This window comes from Pyxicephalus adspersus, chromosome 1, assembly GCF_032062135.1.
Source record: "Pyxicephalus adspersus chromosome 1, UCB_Pads_2.0, whole genome shotgun sequence".
NCBI classification, from domain to species: Eukaryota; Metazoa; Chordata; class Amphibia; order Anura; family Pyxicephalidae; genus Pyxicephalus; species Pyxicephalus adspersus.
The window spans coordinates 26,305,315-26,325,839 of record NC_092858.1 but is presented as its reverse complement, the minus strand read 5'-3'; the positions used below and the strand labels follow the sequence as shown (position 1 = coordinate 26,325,839).

The following is a 20,525-nucleotide window of genomic DNA, read 5'->3' as shown; positions in this document are numbered from 1 at the left end:
ATAAAACTAAAATGTTCAATTATCTCAGATTTTTATTACTTACTTTGACTGCTCTTGAAAACTTTTTATATTAAAAGATTTTAAATTCTTCTTTAAGCTGAACACCATTACAAAGAAACATTTTTACAGAGAAAAGGAAAAACACTTTCTATTAGCGTTTTGACCTCATTTTAGGAATTGAAATAGCCCTTTATTGTATCCTCTTCCAGAAATTCTGTGATCATATGTGAAGCCCCTTCACTTTTACGTGTTTATTTAACAAGACAAGTATCTCTTTTAGCAAGGATTGTATCTTTCCAAAGAAAAATCATTCCAGTAGCAGTCTTGTAATGCCTTTTGCCGTTCACACATAATGATCTGTTTAATTTGGAGCAATGTGAACACTTTGGCTATAATCACATCTTTGCTGAGAGATGTGACAGAACGATGGAAAGCAATAGCTAAATCTCCCACTCATTTTTATTGATTTTAGACATTTGTGAAAACTCAGCAGACAATGAAAAATACGGGTTTTCTAGTCACTAATGAGAGCTCAACTTCACGTTATATAATGCAACCATTTATGCATGTTTCTTCAATCTGCTAACCTTGACCTCGCTTGTTACATTTCCCTGCAGTAGAAGGAGTATTGGAGGGACATATCTAGTGTTTTATATATACATATTTCTTATAGTCAGGACTCAAAATATTTTCTGCCCTTGTCAGGTCTTATCTTTAATATTACACATCCAGCATGTGGAGCATTAGGGTATTTTTTACATGTTTTACAGTTTCTTCCATTGTTTACGGACCTCAGTAGTTCAAACTGAAATGTATACACATATTTATATATTTATATTATTATTGTGAAACTCTAACTCTTACAGCTGTTTAACTACTGGCATTTTCTTTATTTGCTTTACTCTGTAGGGCAGAGACATCTTTGTTTAGGTATTATCCAAGATCAGCATCTAGATCCTGGATTTTACAGTTATGCAATCCTGGTGCCTGTGCAGTTCTTGGCAGTGTTTACAAAATGTCTAAAATTGGCAGGCCATTGTACTTTAAAGTGATTGTAGATCTAAATAAAGATTTTATTTTGTATAGTGTACAATTCCTGTTGCAGCTTTTATCTTACAATGCTGCAGACAGATTACAGGGAAAGGGAAGCCTGAAGAAATACTTCCTGCAGCATACTGATGACCTTAGCCTAGGCAAAGTGAATAACTAGAGCTCTAGGATTACAATTAACAATAAAACTTTTTATATATATTATATATATATATATATATATTTATATATATATTGTATTTGGTGCCAAAGCAAGTGCCTTACTGTAGTAAGACCAAACGTCAGGACTGAGTGCAAGGGCATATTGTGAAAGTGCTAGACTACAGATACGCACAAACAGTAGATAATCAATATATAGTAGTCCTGCAAGGATCAGACAATGGAGTTCTGTGCAGAAACTACCCTAATGAACCGATGTAGGGGTTCATTAAGGTAAAAATGATACTGGCAAATTGGATATTTCTGGAGGTGGCGGGAGACATGTTTTTCCCTTGAGAAAAGCATGCCACTGCTTAGCTCACATGAATATTTAGCGGAAGAATCTATTTGCCAGTTTCTGCAGTGCTGGAGTTCTTATAAACCTCTCTTAGATCAATGAAAATCAGCAGGAGAGGTAACTATCTTTTCCATCTTTCTGTCACATCTCCTAGCAAAGAGGTGATTACAGCCCAAATGTTCCCATTGCTCCAAATTAAACAGACATATTATTATGTGCGAACTGCAGTATGTGTTATAAGGTGCCACTGGAAAATGCTTTCTTTCCAGCAAGTTATAACCTACAAGTTAAAAGATAAACCTAACTTGATACTTAAAGCAGAACTTCAGGTAAAAATTGCCTATTGCAACTTTTAAAAGCCTGTTTTTTTCTATGTGATTAAGCTTTCAAAGTAAAGCTTGCCTATGGCTTAATTAAAACTAAGGGTAAAAATCACAGCTGCCCACTATCCACATATTTTAAACAAAAACACTTGGTACATGCGTTAGTGTGGGATCTTTGTGAATAAGAAATGGGGCAGGAAACATTTGTATTCCCCCATTCTTCTAACCATATAGGGTCTTTGGGAATTTGGCTTACCAGAGAGAGGAACAGGGCAAAAAATGTGTAGCTCCTTCCTTGTGGTGAAATCAGACCCTGGCCTGCCCCTAGCAGAGGAAAGGTCCATTATTGGGGGAGAAGGCCTCATCCCCACAACATGACCCAGTGTTGTGGGTGTCTACTGGCGGGGGATTAATTAAATCTGGAAGCCCACTTTATAGAGCTGGCTCCTTGCTGGTTGGCTGAACATAGAGCTCCTGTCTGTGCTCCTGGCTGAGCTCATATTATTGTGTTTAGTGGGGATAGCCACCTAAAACCATTTGCAAAAACTTCAAGTCTGAATTTAGCTGTACTTACCTCTCCTACCACTGCAAGCAGCCATCAAACTCCATCTTCTTCACTAGTCCAGTCCCATGAAACCATAGCAGAAGCCCCACTGGTCTTCATCCATGAGGTCATCCCCCTTTAGTGCAAGCCTCACACTGTACACCATTACACTGTGGTACCACGTACAGTCTGAAGCATTGCTCGATGGAACAAAGCCCTGGTGGTACCAGGAGTTCGGTTTAAGATTACTGTTAACGCTGGCTTGCAGATGTCACATTGCTAGAGCAGAGGAAAGTATTTATGGATTTTTGTTCCACTTTACATGTGATGAACAGTTGTTGGAGCTCCCCTTGGCAATCGGGTAGTTTGGGAAATGAGGGAGGATTTTTTGCGCAGGAGGAGAGAAGAGACACTTAAGGTCTTATATTGTCAAAGTTTCCCATTTGTTGTTTGCATATTATAACAACTGCCAATTTGTTGGTTGCATATTATCAAAATTGATGGTTTGTTGCCCCCTTAGACTTGTAATTGCATGTTTGCTGCCTCCATATAGACACAATTGCCTGCATATTTTCATGTTTCTACATTTTTTTATCATCATATTTTTACGGTTAGCTGTGTTATGCTGATTTCTGTTTCTTACGTGTTGTATACAGTTGCCCATTTGGGTCCATGTATTGTCAGGGTTGCCATTTTCTGCCTGTGTATTGTGAAATTATTGCTATTTAAAGGTCCATATTACTATATATTTAGTCCCCTGAGACCTGTAACCATTAAAGCAAGCATCTCACTGCTAAATATGCACTGCCAAATTACGCTGTCACTGAGTATGTTGGTGAAAATGTGCTGTTCTATAACACTTACAACTTTAAGGCATCCCTCAAGCATGTTTTGTAAAGTATTTGTTTATTTTCAATGTTGCTACCAAAGCCACAAAAACATTCTTATTGGTATTTTTTTTCTTTGGTTGGTGCACTCCCTAGGAGCCAAGATTGCCATGTCTTTAATTTGACAAGCTTGTATATTGGCCCTAAAAGTGGCCAGAACTGAATAACAACCCAATTAGGTTTGGGTCAAAGAATTTTGAGCAGAATTTGACAATTGAAAATAAGCCTGTTTAATAATCACTAGTCACTCAGTCAGTAAAAGGTATAAAATGTGGGGGTTCACCTTACTTTTCCTGTGGGTTGGGTCACCCAACATACAAATTATTTCTGGGTACAATTCCAGGGTTGTGGTTTCATGGTAGAGGAAATAAAATAATGATAATAATAAATGTTATTTTTTATTCTTGTATTATTATTATTTTCCATATTTATATGCATATGTAGTGCTTTACAAGTACATAATTCCAATTGACAGTATTCCCTGCTGCATGTCCTACCACAGACATAGACAAGTACTGAATTGTAAACTCTGTACACATATGATACTGCAGGTTCTGATCACAAGATCTAATTGTTACAAGGAAGTTATGCTAACCACCAACACTGTATTTCAGGAACAATTCTGCACTTACCTGCAGTTGGATTACTCAGAACTCGAGGAATCTTATCTGAGACGTAGAAAGATATGTTTTCAATTGCCAGCCACTATACAAGAAACTTTCCATGGGGATCCAATCCTGCGCGTTTTCCCTATGCAGGACAACACCTTGATAATGGTCAGAGAAGACGGTCATATCTACTTTTGGTCTCCACAACTCAAGCTGAAACGTGATAAGCCTATTTTTGTAAGTTCTATTGGCCTAATTTTGGTAAAAATTCTTGAAACATCATGCAAGTTGTCAATCAGACTTCATGTTATGGTTAAGGCTGTTTTTATTAAAAAAAAGTTTTTGAGATACAAAAAAATTTGCAATACAACACTAGGGAGCACTAGAGCACTAAGGCCTGCGTAAAGCTCTCCAAGACTGGAGAGGATACACTTAAATCAGTGAAGCTGGGTGATTCAGCAAACCTGGAATGGATTTCTTCAAAGTAATTTGCTATTTGCTAGCAAATGTTTTGAATCCTGGACCAGATCCGTTCCAATTTTGCTAATTCACCCAGCTTCACTGATGAAGGTGTATCCTCTCCAGCCTTGGGGAGCTTTAATAAATCAGGCCCATTGAAAGAAAATTTAGATGGGAACCACGTGCCTGCACGCTCAAGAATTAATTTTATTTTTTTCACACACACGCACTATAAAGGACTATTCCTTTAACAGATCTGTCAAATTTGCACAGGAAAACCATCCAGGACCAATATTAAGATTCTATAATTTTGATATACAACTACACGTGTCATTAGTGCCATCATAAATCTGTGACTGGTTACAATCCAGCTCTTGTATCTAAACTGGAAAATAAGCCAATGGTAGAACAAGGTCCTCTATCACTCAAAGAGAGAAGGCCAAAATGTATCCTCCCCATGAACTGTACTCCCAACAGCTGTAACATTTTAATAGTACAGGTTCTGCCCTTGTTGTAACTCCCTTCCTGTAAAAACGACACAAACGAGACTTCTGAGCTTGCCCTGACTAGAGCATATTCTCTTTTGCCATTCAGATACATTGGAGATCAACCAGGCCCAATGTTCAACAGAACAAATTTTAATAGCAATCAAGCTGATAAATGGATTCAAACAATTTAGATCTATCCACAACTAATTAGAACCCAAAATGTATTTTATGATTGGTTGTCTGCTTCAGATTTTTTTTTAGATTAATTTGTTTTGTCAGTTGGAAATTAGAGGAGGTGTTCTAGCCTTTACACTTTTTAGGGAGATCTGTGTCCCTTGCTGCTTCTGCTTGATTCAAATGCTAAAAATGGTATACCAGAAGAAAGTATTTTTACTTTGCAAAGCAGTGACACGGTCGGATATACACAAATCTTAAAATAGAACTGCTGTTTTCCTTCTATTACAGTACGGTCATACTGCTCCACTTTATATTTCAGGAGAAAAGTGTGAAAAAGATGGCTAAGTGGGTGACAGACTTCACTATCATGGTGCAGTATAATAAATTAGTCCTGGCAACAGGGTATGTATTTATCTGTGTTTCCTGTGTGTGTTTAAGCTAAACTCCAGGTACATGTTAAAAAAAAATAATCTCTGGTACCGTATGTATACTTACATACAATGAGCAGAATTAGGAATTTATCAGTGTGCAGCTGCGTCTTTATTGGCCATTTAACACGCTGCAGGTGGGGAGGTATTACCACTTACTCCATCCCAATTGTTATTTTAAATTAGTATTTTGCTTTTTTTCCTGGAGTATAGCTTCATATGTTAATAGTGTTCTTGAGAATGGTGAACAAAGTGTGCCTTGGCTTCAAAGCTACCCATACACAAATTTCAATGCAATAGGATTTAAAAATTCATGAATTTTAGTCCAGAATTGCACTGAGAATAATTATCCAATTATTTTTTTGTGGATACATTGTTCTCATAGAAAATCTGTTTAGAGGTTTTTTCCCCCGACTCTTATCGGGTCATTAAAACCTTCTATTAAATTTTGACTTAACAGTCATAATTACACTTAAAACTTCTGGAGAGTTTTCTTTTTACATTTGCTTGGAAAAAAAGGAAAGTTACTTATTTCTAAATAAAATACAATTTTTTCTTTTAAAGGCAGGCTTTTGTTTAGAACCAAATGGAAAAAGAAACCCTTTGCAGTAATCTGCCATCAAAAGTATGGCTTTAATGTTTTGTTTATGTCTCCTGTACTAAAGAGAAACGGGATGATGACTGAATCCTTCATTATACCTACATTGTAGGTCTGAATTACAGCTGAACCAGAAATTTGATGGATTTCTTGCTCCTTGATGTCTAATATAATAAACAGAAATGAGAGAGTTCAATGTCCCTAAAACAGGCTGTGTCAACAGGCTGTGTCAACAGGCTGACCCCAAGAACAGGACCTGGAGAACTAAATACAAATTTAAAAAGTGTCATATTTCCAGGCAGAAAAAACAAAAAAAAAACCTTAGGATGTTTTACTGCATTTGTGGTTTTGTCAGGGGTAAAAAAATGTAATATTATAGTATTCTAATAGCACAAAGGTGAAAATGTCCATCACCAAGTGCAACAAACCAATTATAAAAATCAGTTGCCAAGCTATTTTGGATCTTTAGACCCTTCTCTTAGCTCCAATGGACCTGATGTTTTAAAGCTCTCCAAGGCTGGATGATTCAGCAAACCTGGAATGGATTTTTTTCAAAGTCATTTGCTATTTGCTAGCAAATGCTTTAAATTCTGGCCCAGAATCATTCAAGGTTTGCTGATGAAAGTGTATCCTCTGCAGCCTTGGAGTGCTTTAATAAATCAGGCCCAATGAGTCCAGTAAACTGGGATAACAAATTGCAAGATAAGAAAAGGTGGGTAAAAAGATTTGAAAAACATATCAGAAGCCTCTAATTCTTGTTAAATATGCAATAGAAATAAACACTTTTGTTTCATCATCAGAATGACATGGTGGTCATTGCCAAGTGGTGGTTGGTGTCCTTGTTCATGCAGACAAATGACCCAAATACACCCTCACATAGGTAGCATGCATATACACGCCTACATCATGGGCCCTGAGCACATGTTGCATGTATGAAGTGACTGCACTGTGTACCTGGGTGCTGCTTCATGTAGGCCACCCATGACAGATAGCTAACCGCCAACCTTTGGCCACATTACAAAGTAAACAGGGTGCACTACTAAGATATAACAAGCAGGTCCCACTATTTTACAATGATGAATGGTTGCAATCCAGTGGTAAATTATGATGACACATTTTTGTCTAATTTCTTTTACCATTGAGAATAAATAAAGCAGACCAAACAGAATTTGTTAGGGTTTATATACACATACATAGAGTACTGGCAACTGGATGTTGTGATGTAAAATCAGTCAGCTCCTGTCAATAGCAAACATGCCCATATGTTTAATAAAAAAGTGAGAGAATCATGAATTGTCAGTGAGAACATATAATTTGCTAAAGTTGTTTTTATTGTTTTTTATATTTTAATGTACTTTATCTTATATAGATGTAAATATTCTTCCTTTATTATTCTGTATATCAGACATTGTAATCAGCATCCCTTGTGAACAGTTTCTCTAGGGATTGATGGCCCCTTCTTATATTTACCTTTAACCTTTTGTCACTGTCAGTCACTGTTTCTTTCCTATGTAGTCATTCATTTTGAAAACAATATTTATCTAAAAAGAGATGTTTATGGTTTTGAAACGGTGGAAATAATTGTGCAAACTGCTAATCAGTTATTTAATTTTCATCTATTTTTGTGTGCAGAGATCGGGAGATCCAACTGTATGAACTGTCCAATCTGGAACCATACTGCCAAATCACTAGACTTGAAACTATGCCATTGAAATTAGATTACTGGTAAGAATATGCTTTATTTTTAAAAATCAGTTTACCTATGAAAACTACTTTTTATGAAAGTTTTTTTACATTAGGAATAAATTAAAGATCTTTATTGTTTTTAGCACCTCTCACATATGTTGCTTGCTTCAGTGTACAATGATTATGCAGTGTGATGAAGCAGGATCTGCATGGGTGGGGCTTACTGTTGTAGGCAAGTTCTCTGGCAGCAGAGGAGCAAGTTGTTCTTGAATATTACATGCTTTTTTTTATCTTTGTATTATTCAATGCATCTGTAACATCTGAAATCTGCAATGTTGTCTTAAGTGCTTCTATAGCCCCAGAGATTTCTTCAGTAACCCATCAAAAACCCTTGTATCAGTACAGGAGCTTCTCCTATAAAAGTGGTCACTGCTTCTCTTTATTTTTGTTTTTCTTCTACAGCATCCTAGGCAGGGAAAGTTTTAGACAAAACTGGTCCCCAGGCATATATAAAGCGGATATTCTAGCTCCCTGCTCCCCACCATTCTGTAAGTTGTGGCCCTGGAGACTGTGAAGAAACAATTTTATTGTTGTTCTATTTTGGGACATAACTTATTTGGTCTCCTAATACCAAGTACACATTTTTAACTGAGTATATTTATTAAATTTAACAGTTGTGTGGTTTAAAAATTAGACCACCTATTAGTTTTATCTTTAGAATTATTTAGGTATATCTAGACATAGGATGACAAACTCCTGATCTGATAATTTTTCCTGGATTGAATCTGAAAGAAAAACTGTTCGGTTTCTTTTGTTAGCCTTCAGTAAACCAGTGTCTGGGCCTCTGTGTTTCTCTCCAGACACAAATGGATTCACAGATGTACACATATAAATGAGTGATATCAAGTCCATATCTAATTTTACCTTTCTTACTAAATTTTTGCTTTGCTGTCTCAACTTTTTTTGCCATTGCCTACTGCACTTCCTTAGATCAGAGCCAATGATGCTAGCCCTTTGGTAACATTGGTGCCATGTCAAATACCTAACTGGTCAATGATTTTACTGCTGCCCCTACAGGAGTCATTGGAAGTACTGCTTTTACACAGGGTTATATCTTGAAAATCCTTGAGGTTGAAATCCAGGCACAAAAACTCTCTAAACTTTTTTTAAGCCCAAAAAGGATATACATTAATTTTGTTCTTATTAAGTTCTTATGTACACTCTTTTATGACTGTGTGCAAATATTGATGACATTATCATAGCCTAAGCAGAGATATGGGAGGAACCCAACAGATCCAACTACAAGATGCTTGCAGAAAATGACCCAACAGGGGCCAGATATACTTGTACTCTGTACAAGAAGAGAGAGCAGTGGTGACCAGTCATATAACAGAATGCTCCAATGCAGGGGCAATGTTTCATGCTGGATTATTGCATGGATATGGAACAAATATGCATAACACACCAACATTTAAGTAAGAATTCATATGCTTCTTGTATATAGGATATTTTTTTTCCATAGTCCAGCATTAACAGCAGACACCACTGTAAAGGGGACCCAGAAATTCAGAATTAAACCCAAGGCATATGCCATAAGTTCCAAGGTCTAACAATGCCCCAATATGGGATATATATTAACACTTCAACAACACTGAACAAATGTATACATCTAGTATATGCAACCTTTGATAATATTCTCATCAATATTATGTGCTTATGCATCACATGTATTCTGAGTGTACTGTATACACATAGATCCCATTGCTACCTGACCTGGAACTTTGGTGGCCATTCTCTTGAAGTGGACTGGTATACAGTGGGGTAGAGTTTTCCTTATATAAATCATGTATTTTACTATGTGTAGTAAGCTTTTCAAACCCAGGGTACACCTAAATGCACAAAAATCAATTACAGGATTAAAGCAGTATTGTTACTTGGTGAACCTTGGTATATCTGACATGTTGACATGTTGAAATTGTGCAGCCAGTCTTTTGCATATCTTTAATTTCAGTTTCTTGAGTTTCAGTTTTGTATTAATTCTTTAGAATAGAACACATTTAAATACCCAAATATTTATATGTGACTTAAACAAACCCAGCTCCTAATTTCTCAATATTTCCAGCATTAGTTCAGACACAGTTACCTTTTTTTACATATTGTTTGTATATAATAGTCAGTTATGAAAAGGCTTTTCATCTGTATGTTCAAAGTTTACCTTTGTAAACAGGATTAGTTGACATAATTGCTGTATTAGAAATCTCTTCTGTGAATAGTTTTGTTTTGTATCATGTTTAGAACATTATTTTTGATACATTGACAACCACGTCAGAGTCGATTGTACAGTTATGACTCAGAAAGGCTGTAATCTCACTACACAATAGAGGCATTATTCTTTGATAAAAGCCGTATGAGTCAAAAAGGGATAAAAGTCAAATATAGAAGTCATTATTTCTGCACAGGACAGGTGCTATATGCTATACTCCAAAAGTAATTTTCTAAACTTAAAAAAATTGCTACCTTCAATTTCACCATTAAGTAAAAATGACAACATTGACATTTGCTATCTAATGATAAGCTTTACCTAAAATTGTGAATGAGTAGAGGATAATGCAGGAGGTCTAAAGGTCTATTTCTAAAGGTCAGTCCTGTCTGTCTTGGTGTGTTGTGTTAGCATATGTGTTAACGTGTCTTGCTAGGGCAGTTAATTCAAATGCATGGGCTGCCAATGCACCAAAATAGACAAAAAACAATTTGATGTGATCTGTGTTTGTGTTACCATATTTTGTGGTGTGCTGCAATGCATGAGTGATGGGTAATGTGTTTGGGGTGCTATTGACAATGATACCCATACCATCCAGGTATGTGCATTACAGTAACATTTACACTAATGCCTCCATTTCCAGAAGGCACTACTATGAATAGCCCCCTAAAAAAATACTTGGTAGCCCACTGGTAAAATTAAGCTATACAAAATTTCCCTATTAGTCTCAATGTGTCATCTCTCCCTATTGACAGCAGGAGCATAAAGATGTAGAGACCACTGGCAGGGGCTAATCAGTGAGGATACTAGTGATAATATAATATTATATGCAGTGCCTGGTGTCAAAGCTGTTTCTAAGCTGTATTCAATTTCTTTCTAGTGCAACGGACGCTGATGAGTGCATGATTTTATATGGTGATGACAAGGTAAAATAATGCAAAACCATTAACGTCCTTCAAAGTGTTTTAACACACTTACATTTACATAAACACTTGTATTTATTTTCTTTATAGGGATGTGTGAATATTTTACTCTTTACATCTGTAGGAGAAACTTTAAGGTACGACAAACAAATAACTTTACAATAAAAAAATGAGAATATATTTTTATGTCTTATCAACACTAAATTCGAATTAGTCTGTTTTTCTAATCATCATGTTTTTCTAATATTTTCTTTATTTTTAATAATAATTTTATTATTATTATTAATAATATTAATAATAATAATAATATTACTATTAATAATATTATTTATAATTTTCATGCCAATTATAGAAGTACATGTTATCATTTCTGTTTATCTGACATTTTTTGTTTTTGCTGTTATTTTTTTATTTTTCTCTGCTGGAGGTTATGGCATCTGTAGGACTGGTTAATTGAGGAATTTCTATTGAAATTAACTTTATTACTTTAATTAAATGCATACAAAAAAAAATAATGAAAACAAAAAAATGATAAAGAAAGAAATCAATAAGATTATAGGTTAGGTTTTAGTGCAAATAGGTTTGTCAAAATTATTTAGTTACAAGCAGCTAAAATTATTCTCAAACGTTTTCCTGGAAAAGTTATGTCTGGCCCCCTCCTCTGAAACTTTTTTATTAGTTAGCATGGCCAATGGTTACATTAAAGCTCAACGTGGTTTATCCTAATCTTTGGATCTACAGATTGTTTAGGCATTTGGTTTTCACTGTAATTAACCTTTCTAAGTATTATTAATAATATTATTATATGCTCAGCTTTTCTAGGCTTGTGAGAAGTTTGAAGAGCCTTCTTTGTCTATTTGTTGGCAACATAAAATTAGCACAGCACAATGTCAGAAAATCACCTCACCTACCATTCATGAGGTCCACATAAATAACATGTACAAAATTATTAGGATCTGTGTTTATATCTTCCACCTCAGCAAGTCAACGTACAAAGTCTAATCAAGAAAAGTTTCTGAAAGAGAGAGAACCAGGTTTGCAGGGTTCGTAAATTCCCACTGCAAGAAAACAGATAAAATGTTAATAAATTGCATTACAGCAACTATTCATTTTAAAACAAATAACCAAGAACTCTTCTTTAACAAAATAATTAGTTGAATTCATGTATATAGCTAATTTCATACCACCATGACTGTGTGCTAAATATAAAATAATTCCAGCATTTTAACAAAATAAATATTTATTTTCAGGACATGGAAGAAGATGCCCAAAACAGATAACATTATCCCAACCATTGTTATAGACAATGTTGTTCTTTCGCCTCACGTAACTTACATTCGCTGGAAAGTACATGATGACTGGGTTACACAGGTGAGAACACCATATCATATCACTGTGTACAATGCCAAAGGACGATTATATATCCTATACACTACTAAATTCTATGTGCAAATATCATTAGATTCAACATCATCATTGGCTCTTTAAAAAGACAATTTTCAAAAACTTAACTGCAAACTTTTAGACTATTTCTCTATTATAAAGACTTTTTTTTCCCACTTTCCTTCAACGCGCTCCCCATACATAAAATACTTTGGGGATTTGGGGCTCTTAAGCTTTAATTTGCAGGGAGAAATCAATATCCTCCATGAACAGGAAAAATGTATATAGCACGACACAATTTAGCTGAATCAGTGAAAGCAACATGAACCCTATTCAGCTATGCAAGCTAGGGTGACTTAATGCCCCTATGGATTGCTGTCAGTGCCAAGAAACTGATTTTGCCCCCACCCACAATCAACAGTCAAGTATAAGAATAGGCTGAATAGGTTGGAAAATCAGAAATCAATAGCTTTGGAAATTGAGCTTTTCAATTATTAGTAATGCTTTGATATATCAATGCCCTTTGTTTCCATGGGGGGGTGTTTTTGAATCGATCATATAGCAATTAAACACATAATAATTATCTCAAAATGCATGTCTCAAATATCTATTTTATTTGTATTACATGTATTGTTTTTTTTAAGAGCTCTCTCTATTGTTCAGGAGCAGGTGAGGTTACTACTTTGACACAGTAATGATTCTTAAATACATGCCTTTTGCTTTCCAGATGAAGTACTTTGATTCCATTAAAGCTGTAATTTCTTCTTCAAATGACGAATCTACTGCTTTAGTTATAGGTAATATTGTATTCATTTTTTTGTATGTTATACGATTCTGTGAAGTTTTGAATTGAAATTTGAAAATAATATATCATTTAGGCTTTTTGAAACCTATAATTGTTTTGGAATAATTTTGCCAGGTAGGTTAGAATTCATTGTTCATCAGTGAATTGAAAGTGGACTCAAACAACCACCCAAAAATGATTTCATTTCTGGGTAAATGTCAATAGGTTGAATAGGCGCCAGCTTCCAAAATAGCTAATTACGGCATTCTCCATACTTTCAGCTTAACCTCTCAGCTGAACTTTAGTGTGCACAGCATATCATTTAGCATGTGATTTAGATGTTTACTAAGCATTCAGTATGTTTGTCCAGAGCTTGCTAAAAGTCTGCTGAAGTCAAAGTTTTCTATTCGATAAAGAATTTAAAGCAGCTACTGCAGTAGCGGTCAACTTACTTAATATTCAGTGGATATAAAAATGCCAGGTTTTTGTGATGTAAAAAAATGAGACCTCAGTAATCATTTTAAATCTTTTCCCACCTTTAATGTGACCTATAACCTGTACAATTCAATTGAAAGACAAATAAATCTGTTAGGGGAAAAAATATAAATAATCAATTGAAATTGATATAGCTAATTTAAAGTTCAATTGGGTTTTAAACAATTCTGTTTAAAAAATATACCCAGTACCTGGAGTAAGTGATATTTTATATCCCATGTCAACTTTTGTTCCTAGCCCTATTCAGTGCTGTCACTGCTATTGTTGGTGCAGACATAAAGTTATTATAAAGGTAACCAGGGAACTTTTTCGAGATAAACCAATACTCTCTATTGTATAGAACAGTGGTTGGCAACCGGTGATCTGCGGCTCTGGCCAGTTCACCCCCCCCCCCCCCCCCCCCCCAGAGGGGTACTTAACCTGAACCCACTGGTGACTCATCGGCCATAGCCATGGACCAAACTTCTGTACAGATTGTAGGCTCAGGGTGGTGGACACAACCCACCCTCAAACCTGTGATGAGAGAGTGGGGCGGGTTCTGACATCATGACGTCACTCTGGGGAAAGTTTTTTCCCCTTTGAGTGACACAAGGCTTCCCACGCATGCGCGGCCCAGAGTCTGTGCATTTAGTGGTCTGTAGTTCCCAAAAGGTTTGCGATCACTGGTATGGAATAAATGCATAATATAGTCTACTCTACTCTATTTTCACTCGTCTGTACAAACTAGAAAAGTTTTGGTCTCATTAGCAGCATTTTCTATTGTATTATCAAACGTTGTAAATGTTCAACTATTGGACTGTTCTTTGGATGTTATGTTTATAACTCCCTTACGTTCCCCCATATTTGTAAATTCCCTTGAAAATCAAGAAAATAAAAAATAAATCAATAAATGAAATAAAAATAATCAATCAATAAATAAATGAAGGTAACCAGTTCTTGACTATATTTTTTCTCCTATTGTCAGGAAAGTAGGAAAATGTTGTAATCAGAGATTTCAACATTGACTTATTTTATTTCTGTCATTGAAAATACCTATTTAAGTTGAGACTAACAGGTTGATCTGATGACTGCCATCATTCGATGGTACTAGTGGCATGATAGCCATGGTACTGCAGAAGTGCAGCTGTCCCCCTGGGGCCAGATACCGGCAGTTTCCAATGCATGTTATGCAAGTAAACAAAAGTAAATAACAGGTTTTATATAAACAATATCCCATTTTTCAAGTAGGCCTGTAATGCAAAATTGCTTACAGAGCAGGGAAATAAATTCCTGTCCTTAAGGGATAAATATACTTCAGATACACATAAATTTGTTTTGGTTTAGTGTATTATGCCTATTATCTAAAAATTACAGAAATCCTAATAGTGAAGGATCCAGCATGGGATTTAGCACATCCAGATCTGTAGGGACAAAAACAAATGTTCAGTTATTGAAAAATATATTTTGCCTTTTTTTATTCTTTCGCAAAAGCTAATTTAAAAGTTCAATTGTGCTTCAAGGTTGTACCATAGGAACTACAAATGTTGAACAGCAGATGAAGGACATCAAAGATCACTTGAGAGATGTAAAAGGACGACGAGCTCCGCTGACATCTGGACCACCACAGAAGAGAGCAGCAGGAGACCAGACAGTCTTCCGGGTGTATAAAGGGGTGAAGACATTTGCATTCTGTAAGAAGAACAGTCTTGTGATCACAGGGGGAATGGATCGCATTATCAGAATGTGGAACCTCTATGTGCCTGCGTAAGAACATATAACTTGTAAAATGAAAGCCATGCTTATTGTTTCCATTTTTATTCAAAGATTTGCAACAATATACTTATTTACATAAAAGTAAAAAATATTGAAAATATTATCAAAGTGTGTGGAAAACCTAGCAAAAATGAATTGTTAGGGCAAAGAGGTTCAAAACAAATTTTAACATAGATGGCAAGTTTGAAGCTGAAGTAAACTTGGGGAAAAAAAAACTTGCTCACGTTAACCTCTGTCGATCCCTCCAGGGGTTTCCTGGATCGAGTCCCGCATTGTCCCAGTTTTCTCCTTCATCCGTGTGTGGATCTTGGGCATTAGCAGAAGGAGCGGCCAGAAGCCTCCTAGGATCCATGGCGTATGTATCCTGGGAGGCTCTGCACTCTCGTTCTGTCTTAACCGGAATCGGAGGGTCTTTAAAAAGGGTTCCACTCCCCCTTAAAAAGAAGGTAATTGTTACCATTTATAAAAGGGTTGTCTACCCTTTTATGTATGGTAAAAGTTTTAGTTTAGGTCTGCTTTAAATTTTTGACTGTAAATCCACTCATAACCAGAGTTTTTAAGAAACTGGGGATGCAGTGCAGTACCGAAATCAGACCTGGTATCAACCTCTGTCAGTCCCTGTGCAGCAGTCCTGGCATGTAGAAGGGAAAAACAGAACCATGAGCCAATTCAGAAGTTTACATGCAAGCTGCATATTTATAGGGACTGCAAGCAAGGTGTGAGAGAATAGGGCTCATCACTGTTTATTTTTTCCTTTTAATTGGCTTTTTATTTTTATCTCTATTTTTCTCAGCTGTTCCACCTATGAATAACTTCTATTAGTTAGTGTTATACAGATGTTAAGGGACTAGGGTGGCTACAATGAGATTTCTGTACACTATGCTGTGTAAAAGCAACAGATTTTTATGCAGATGTTTGTATGCAGTTGTGCTTTCTATCCCACTACTCTGGGGTTAAATATAACTATATACAATCATGCATCTTGTATTATTTATCAGGTTTTTATTATTTCATGTAATAATAGCCTCTAACCCTTGTTCTACCTTTGTAGCCCTGCAAGCCACTTTCATTTTTTTTTTTTCATTGTACATGAGCAGACTGCATTATCACCAATCTGGCCACCGGCCTTTGAATTAAAAAGCTACACATTCTAGCAGGTTCTGTGGCATGCATAAAAGGTTGTGGCATGTGCATGACATCTACTATAGATTTCTCTCCCCTACAGCTCGTTGACAGCAAGAATAGGCTACCTATATCACATATTAAACAATTTAGATCCAGGTAGAAATGTAGCTGTCAATATGCATTCTGTAAACTCCTGCCTGAGCCCTGAAGAAATGCAAAATACTTGCACCAAAGTGAACTTGATTTTGGCAGCTTATTTGGGAAATACTTAAGGGGGAACCTTGAAGGGTCCAAGAAGAAAATGCAGCAATTAAAATGACATTGAGGGCATTGACAATGTTTATGTGTCTTTACTGTATGGCTTTTAATACAGACAATATAGATCTTGGGGTACACTAAAGGCAAACCAATAGTAAAACAAGCTCTTTATTTGTTATCAGTAGGATAGAATAAACTACACATTAATAAAGTCAGTGGGATTAAAAAAAATTCATTAATGGCATCATTAGGATAAAATAAGTTCCACTGTTTGGTGTTAGTGGAAGGTAAATGAATTCCAAATTGTTGATGCCAGTAGATGTAAAATAAACTTGAATCATTGGTGTCAGTGGGAGCAAAATAAATCTAAAATGCAGAGTGTTCAGCACCAGGAACCCCACTGCTACTTCAATGGGTGTTCTGGATGCTGCGGACACGTAGCAAACAAGCTAATACTGCTTGAGATGACACAAATGCACAAATGGCAGAATGCACAAAACAAAGGGCGGCACCGGATTTTTTCAGAAACATATATTTGCTAAACAGAGAATTCTTTCCATACTCTCATCTGTCACAAGTTTCTTTAAAGGTTTTCTGTTTTTGCATAATTGAAACAATTTGTGGTATTCAACCTAGAGCTGTAATGATTAGCTAAGATGAGAATTTTTTACTGTGCTTTTCACTCCCACCTTGCCTCCTGGCCTTATCTGCCTCCTATAACTTTCAGGGGAAAGCAATGCTGAGATGTAGAATTCATACTGTATAATGTCTCTGCGTAATGTTTCAGCACAAGTAATATCTACAAGAAATTGTTTAGTATAGTTCAGCGGTCGCCAACCGGTGGTCTGCGCGAAAATGTTGGTGGTCCGCGCCTCTGGCCGGTGCGCCCCCCAGGGGGGTCAGGGGAAGGACCCTACTGGGCGGTGCACTGGCCAGAGCAGCAGACCATGTCCCCCATATAGATTTTAGGCTCAGGGCAGTGGTCTCTGGACACAACCCACCCACTCTCCCATTGCATTGCTCAGAACTGGTTCGGGCATCATGACGTCACTCTAGGGTAAGTTTATTCCCCTTTGAGTTACACACGGCTCCCCACACATGCGCAATCTGGAGTCTGTGCCTTTAGTGGTCCGTAGGTCTGAAAGGGTTGGCGGCCCCGGTATAGTTTATAAGAAACAGAACCCCACTGAGTGGATCAACAGGTGTTTTATGGCACTTATCAAACAGATAAAACAAGAATCTAACAAAGCGGGATGTATTTATTACAAGACTTCAGCCAAAAATAACAAGATAAAATAAATAGCTTGTTAAAAAATAAAATAAATAAAATCTTTTTGCTGCAAAATTCACCTTTAATCTAGATTTTCCCACTTTATTTAGTTTCTGCAACTAAATGACCTTAGTATAATAGCAAGCATCATTTAGTCCACATTGTCTAAACTGAGATTTCCCCAGCTGTGAAGAGACAGTGAGAAGCTTATTTCCTACTATGGCATGCTTCTAGTCAACACATAAACTGATGGGTTCCTTGTGCTACATCTTAATCGCACCCTCCAGCTCTGGGCAGAGACTGGAAAAGGCTGACACCAGGTCGACTTTTGGAACTTACAGCACTTGCATTCAAAAAGCACATTTAGGATGGATTAATTAATGTAGAGCTGCATTAGTTTGTTTTTTATATGTTCCTACTGTTTCCACTTTATCATACCTAAAGGGAGCAAAGAGAAGTTTATTGCCAGTGTTTAAATATACTTTATTACTTTAAAGTAACAGAGAATTAAAAATACTCTCAATCACTATTTATAGATTGCCTAGCACCAGCACCGCAAAATGGTTTAAATTTTATGATTTCCAGTAAACGTGTTGAAATTCAGACATGCCAACTTGCCTAAATACAGACATTGCTATAAATATGCCCCTTAGGTTTTGGCTTTATATATTTGGATTTTAATGACAATTTCACTGATTATTTGTGAAGTATCAGACAGTGGGTGTAGTTTTTTTCCTCCTATATTTATCCTCTGTTTTATTAAGACAAAGAGCAGTACGTGAAGCATAGCAACCAAAGCAAACTTCTAAATTGGAGTCAAGTTAGACTTTGCAAAGGGTCACGGAGCACCCATTAGAACAAGTTTATTTTTTTTCAGTTATAAAATGGGATATATTTCAATTCATTTGCAGAAACCAGAGAACAAATAACGTAGCTATTTGGCTCTGGGTAGAGAAGATTGTGCAAACTGTTGACTTTGTGTATATCCTATGACATCAATAAGACAGGTAGAGGCACATGCAATAGGTCCTGCAATTATAAGGGCATGAATCATATAGATGGACTTTTATCTTGTTTTACAATTTCCTGATTATGTGTTTTTTTCAATATGTGATAAACATTTCATCCTTATATTACATTATTTAACACGCACACACATATATATACTTTATTTTTTTTAATTCAACAAGTTTTTATTGAGGAACAAAATGGAGAAGGGGGAATGGGATCATTTCACTTGTTGCATAAACAGAGTAACAGACAGCAACAGAGAAACAGGTCACAGGAGATATTATAAAACTTTAAATTGCAAAGCACCTGAATGTAAGGGAATCAAACAGAAAAAAAAATAAACCAGGGGGAGCATAAAAGAGATGATGGGGATGAAGAGGTGAAAAGAGACAACAATGAACGAGAGTTGGGGAGGGGATGAGAGTCCATGTCAGGGCAGTCCTGTGTCGATGAGCAGTAATCAATCCATGAGTTCCATGTTAGCTTGAAAGCGCGGGGAGTAACCTTTTGAATGCAAGTAAGCTTGTTGTTCACAATTTTCTAGTTCAGTTTTGTTGATATCCCAATCCCATTTTGCTAGAGAGGTTCTGGCCACTAATAGCAAATAATTACACAAATTCTTGGGATATTTCTGTAAAAGCATATCCACTTTGCTGAGGCAAGCCCATACCAAGCTGGGGGACAGAGAAGTTAGTAGTACCTTTCAAATCAGCTGGAAGATCTTCTTCTAGTATTCCTGCACCACTGGCTATGATGTGCTCCATGTTGCCCACCCCTTTAAATCCCAATATACAATAAACATTAAGTACTAATATCATGTACCATGTATCATTGTACAACTTGCTTTGTTATTTTATCACACACAGAAAGAATAGTATGCATTGCTTTGTGGGATATAATGTTTACTAAATTACACTTTGAAAATTGAGTTAAAGGTTCAATGCCACGTGAATGTTTCACTACCATGGCCTTTAGTGTTAAAAGGACTTTTACAGAATTTAAGCCAAGAAAGAATGTTGCCTGATGAAGAAGAAATCTAATTACTTGTCCTGCCTCTGCACCACCAATCTTTGATTCCAAAAAAAACTGGAGTGTCCTAATAAACTTTCTCACCCAGCACACATTTGGGAGTACCAGATTCCTGGTCCCTACACAGTGATTTCATCTGACATCCCTTACATTTGAGGAAGGAATCTTAGTATTTCAGTATAATAAATAGTTCCAGGGTTTAGATGCACTTTAAAGGTCACAGTATGTAAGTCTTCTATTATATTTCAATACCATTTAAATGTTTCAGACATTGCTTGGTATTCTCAATAAATTGATTTTGCCCTATGAAAAATGTTCACTCAAATATTTGATGTATTCATTACAATTTTCTTTAAATTCAGGCGAGCCACAGGAATGCTTCGGGGTCATACAGCACCTATTTTCTTTCTGGAAGTCTCTTCAGAAGGTAACAAGATATTCTCCATTGCTACAGATTGTACAATAAAGGTAAGGTGATCTCACTTTGAGTT

General features: G+C 36.2%; 1 protein-coding gene across 1 annotated transcript in view; it reads left to right on the top strand.

The window, feature by feature from the left end:
* The window catches only part of LOC140329381 (cilia- and flagella-associated protein 337-like), a 69,432-nt gene that overhangs the window by 13,237 nt on the left and 35,670 nt on the right, over positions 1 to 20,525 (top strand). Inside the window, exons 6-14 of the mRNA XM_072413360.1 lie at positions 3,915 to 4,145; positions 5,352 to 5,434; positions 7,691 to 7,783; positions 10,885 to 10,930; positions 11,018 to 11,064; positions 12,178 to 12,298; positions 13,038 to 13,107; positions 15,089 to 15,332; positions 20,397 to 20,502. Coding sequence (XP_072269461.1) covers positions 3,915 to 4,145; positions 5,352 to 5,434; positions 7,691 to 7,783; positions 10,885 to 10,930; positions 11,018 to 11,064; positions 12,178 to 12,298; positions 13,038 to 13,107; positions 15,089 to 15,332; positions 20,397 to 20,502 — 1,041 coding nt within the window. The remainder of the gene's footprint in view (positions 1 to 3,914; positions 4,146 to 5,351; positions 5,435 to 7,690; positions 7,784 to 10,884; positions 10,931 to 11,017; positions 11,065 to 12,177; positions 12,299 to 13,037; positions 13,108 to 15,088; positions 15,333 to 20,396; positions 20,503 to 20,525) is intronic.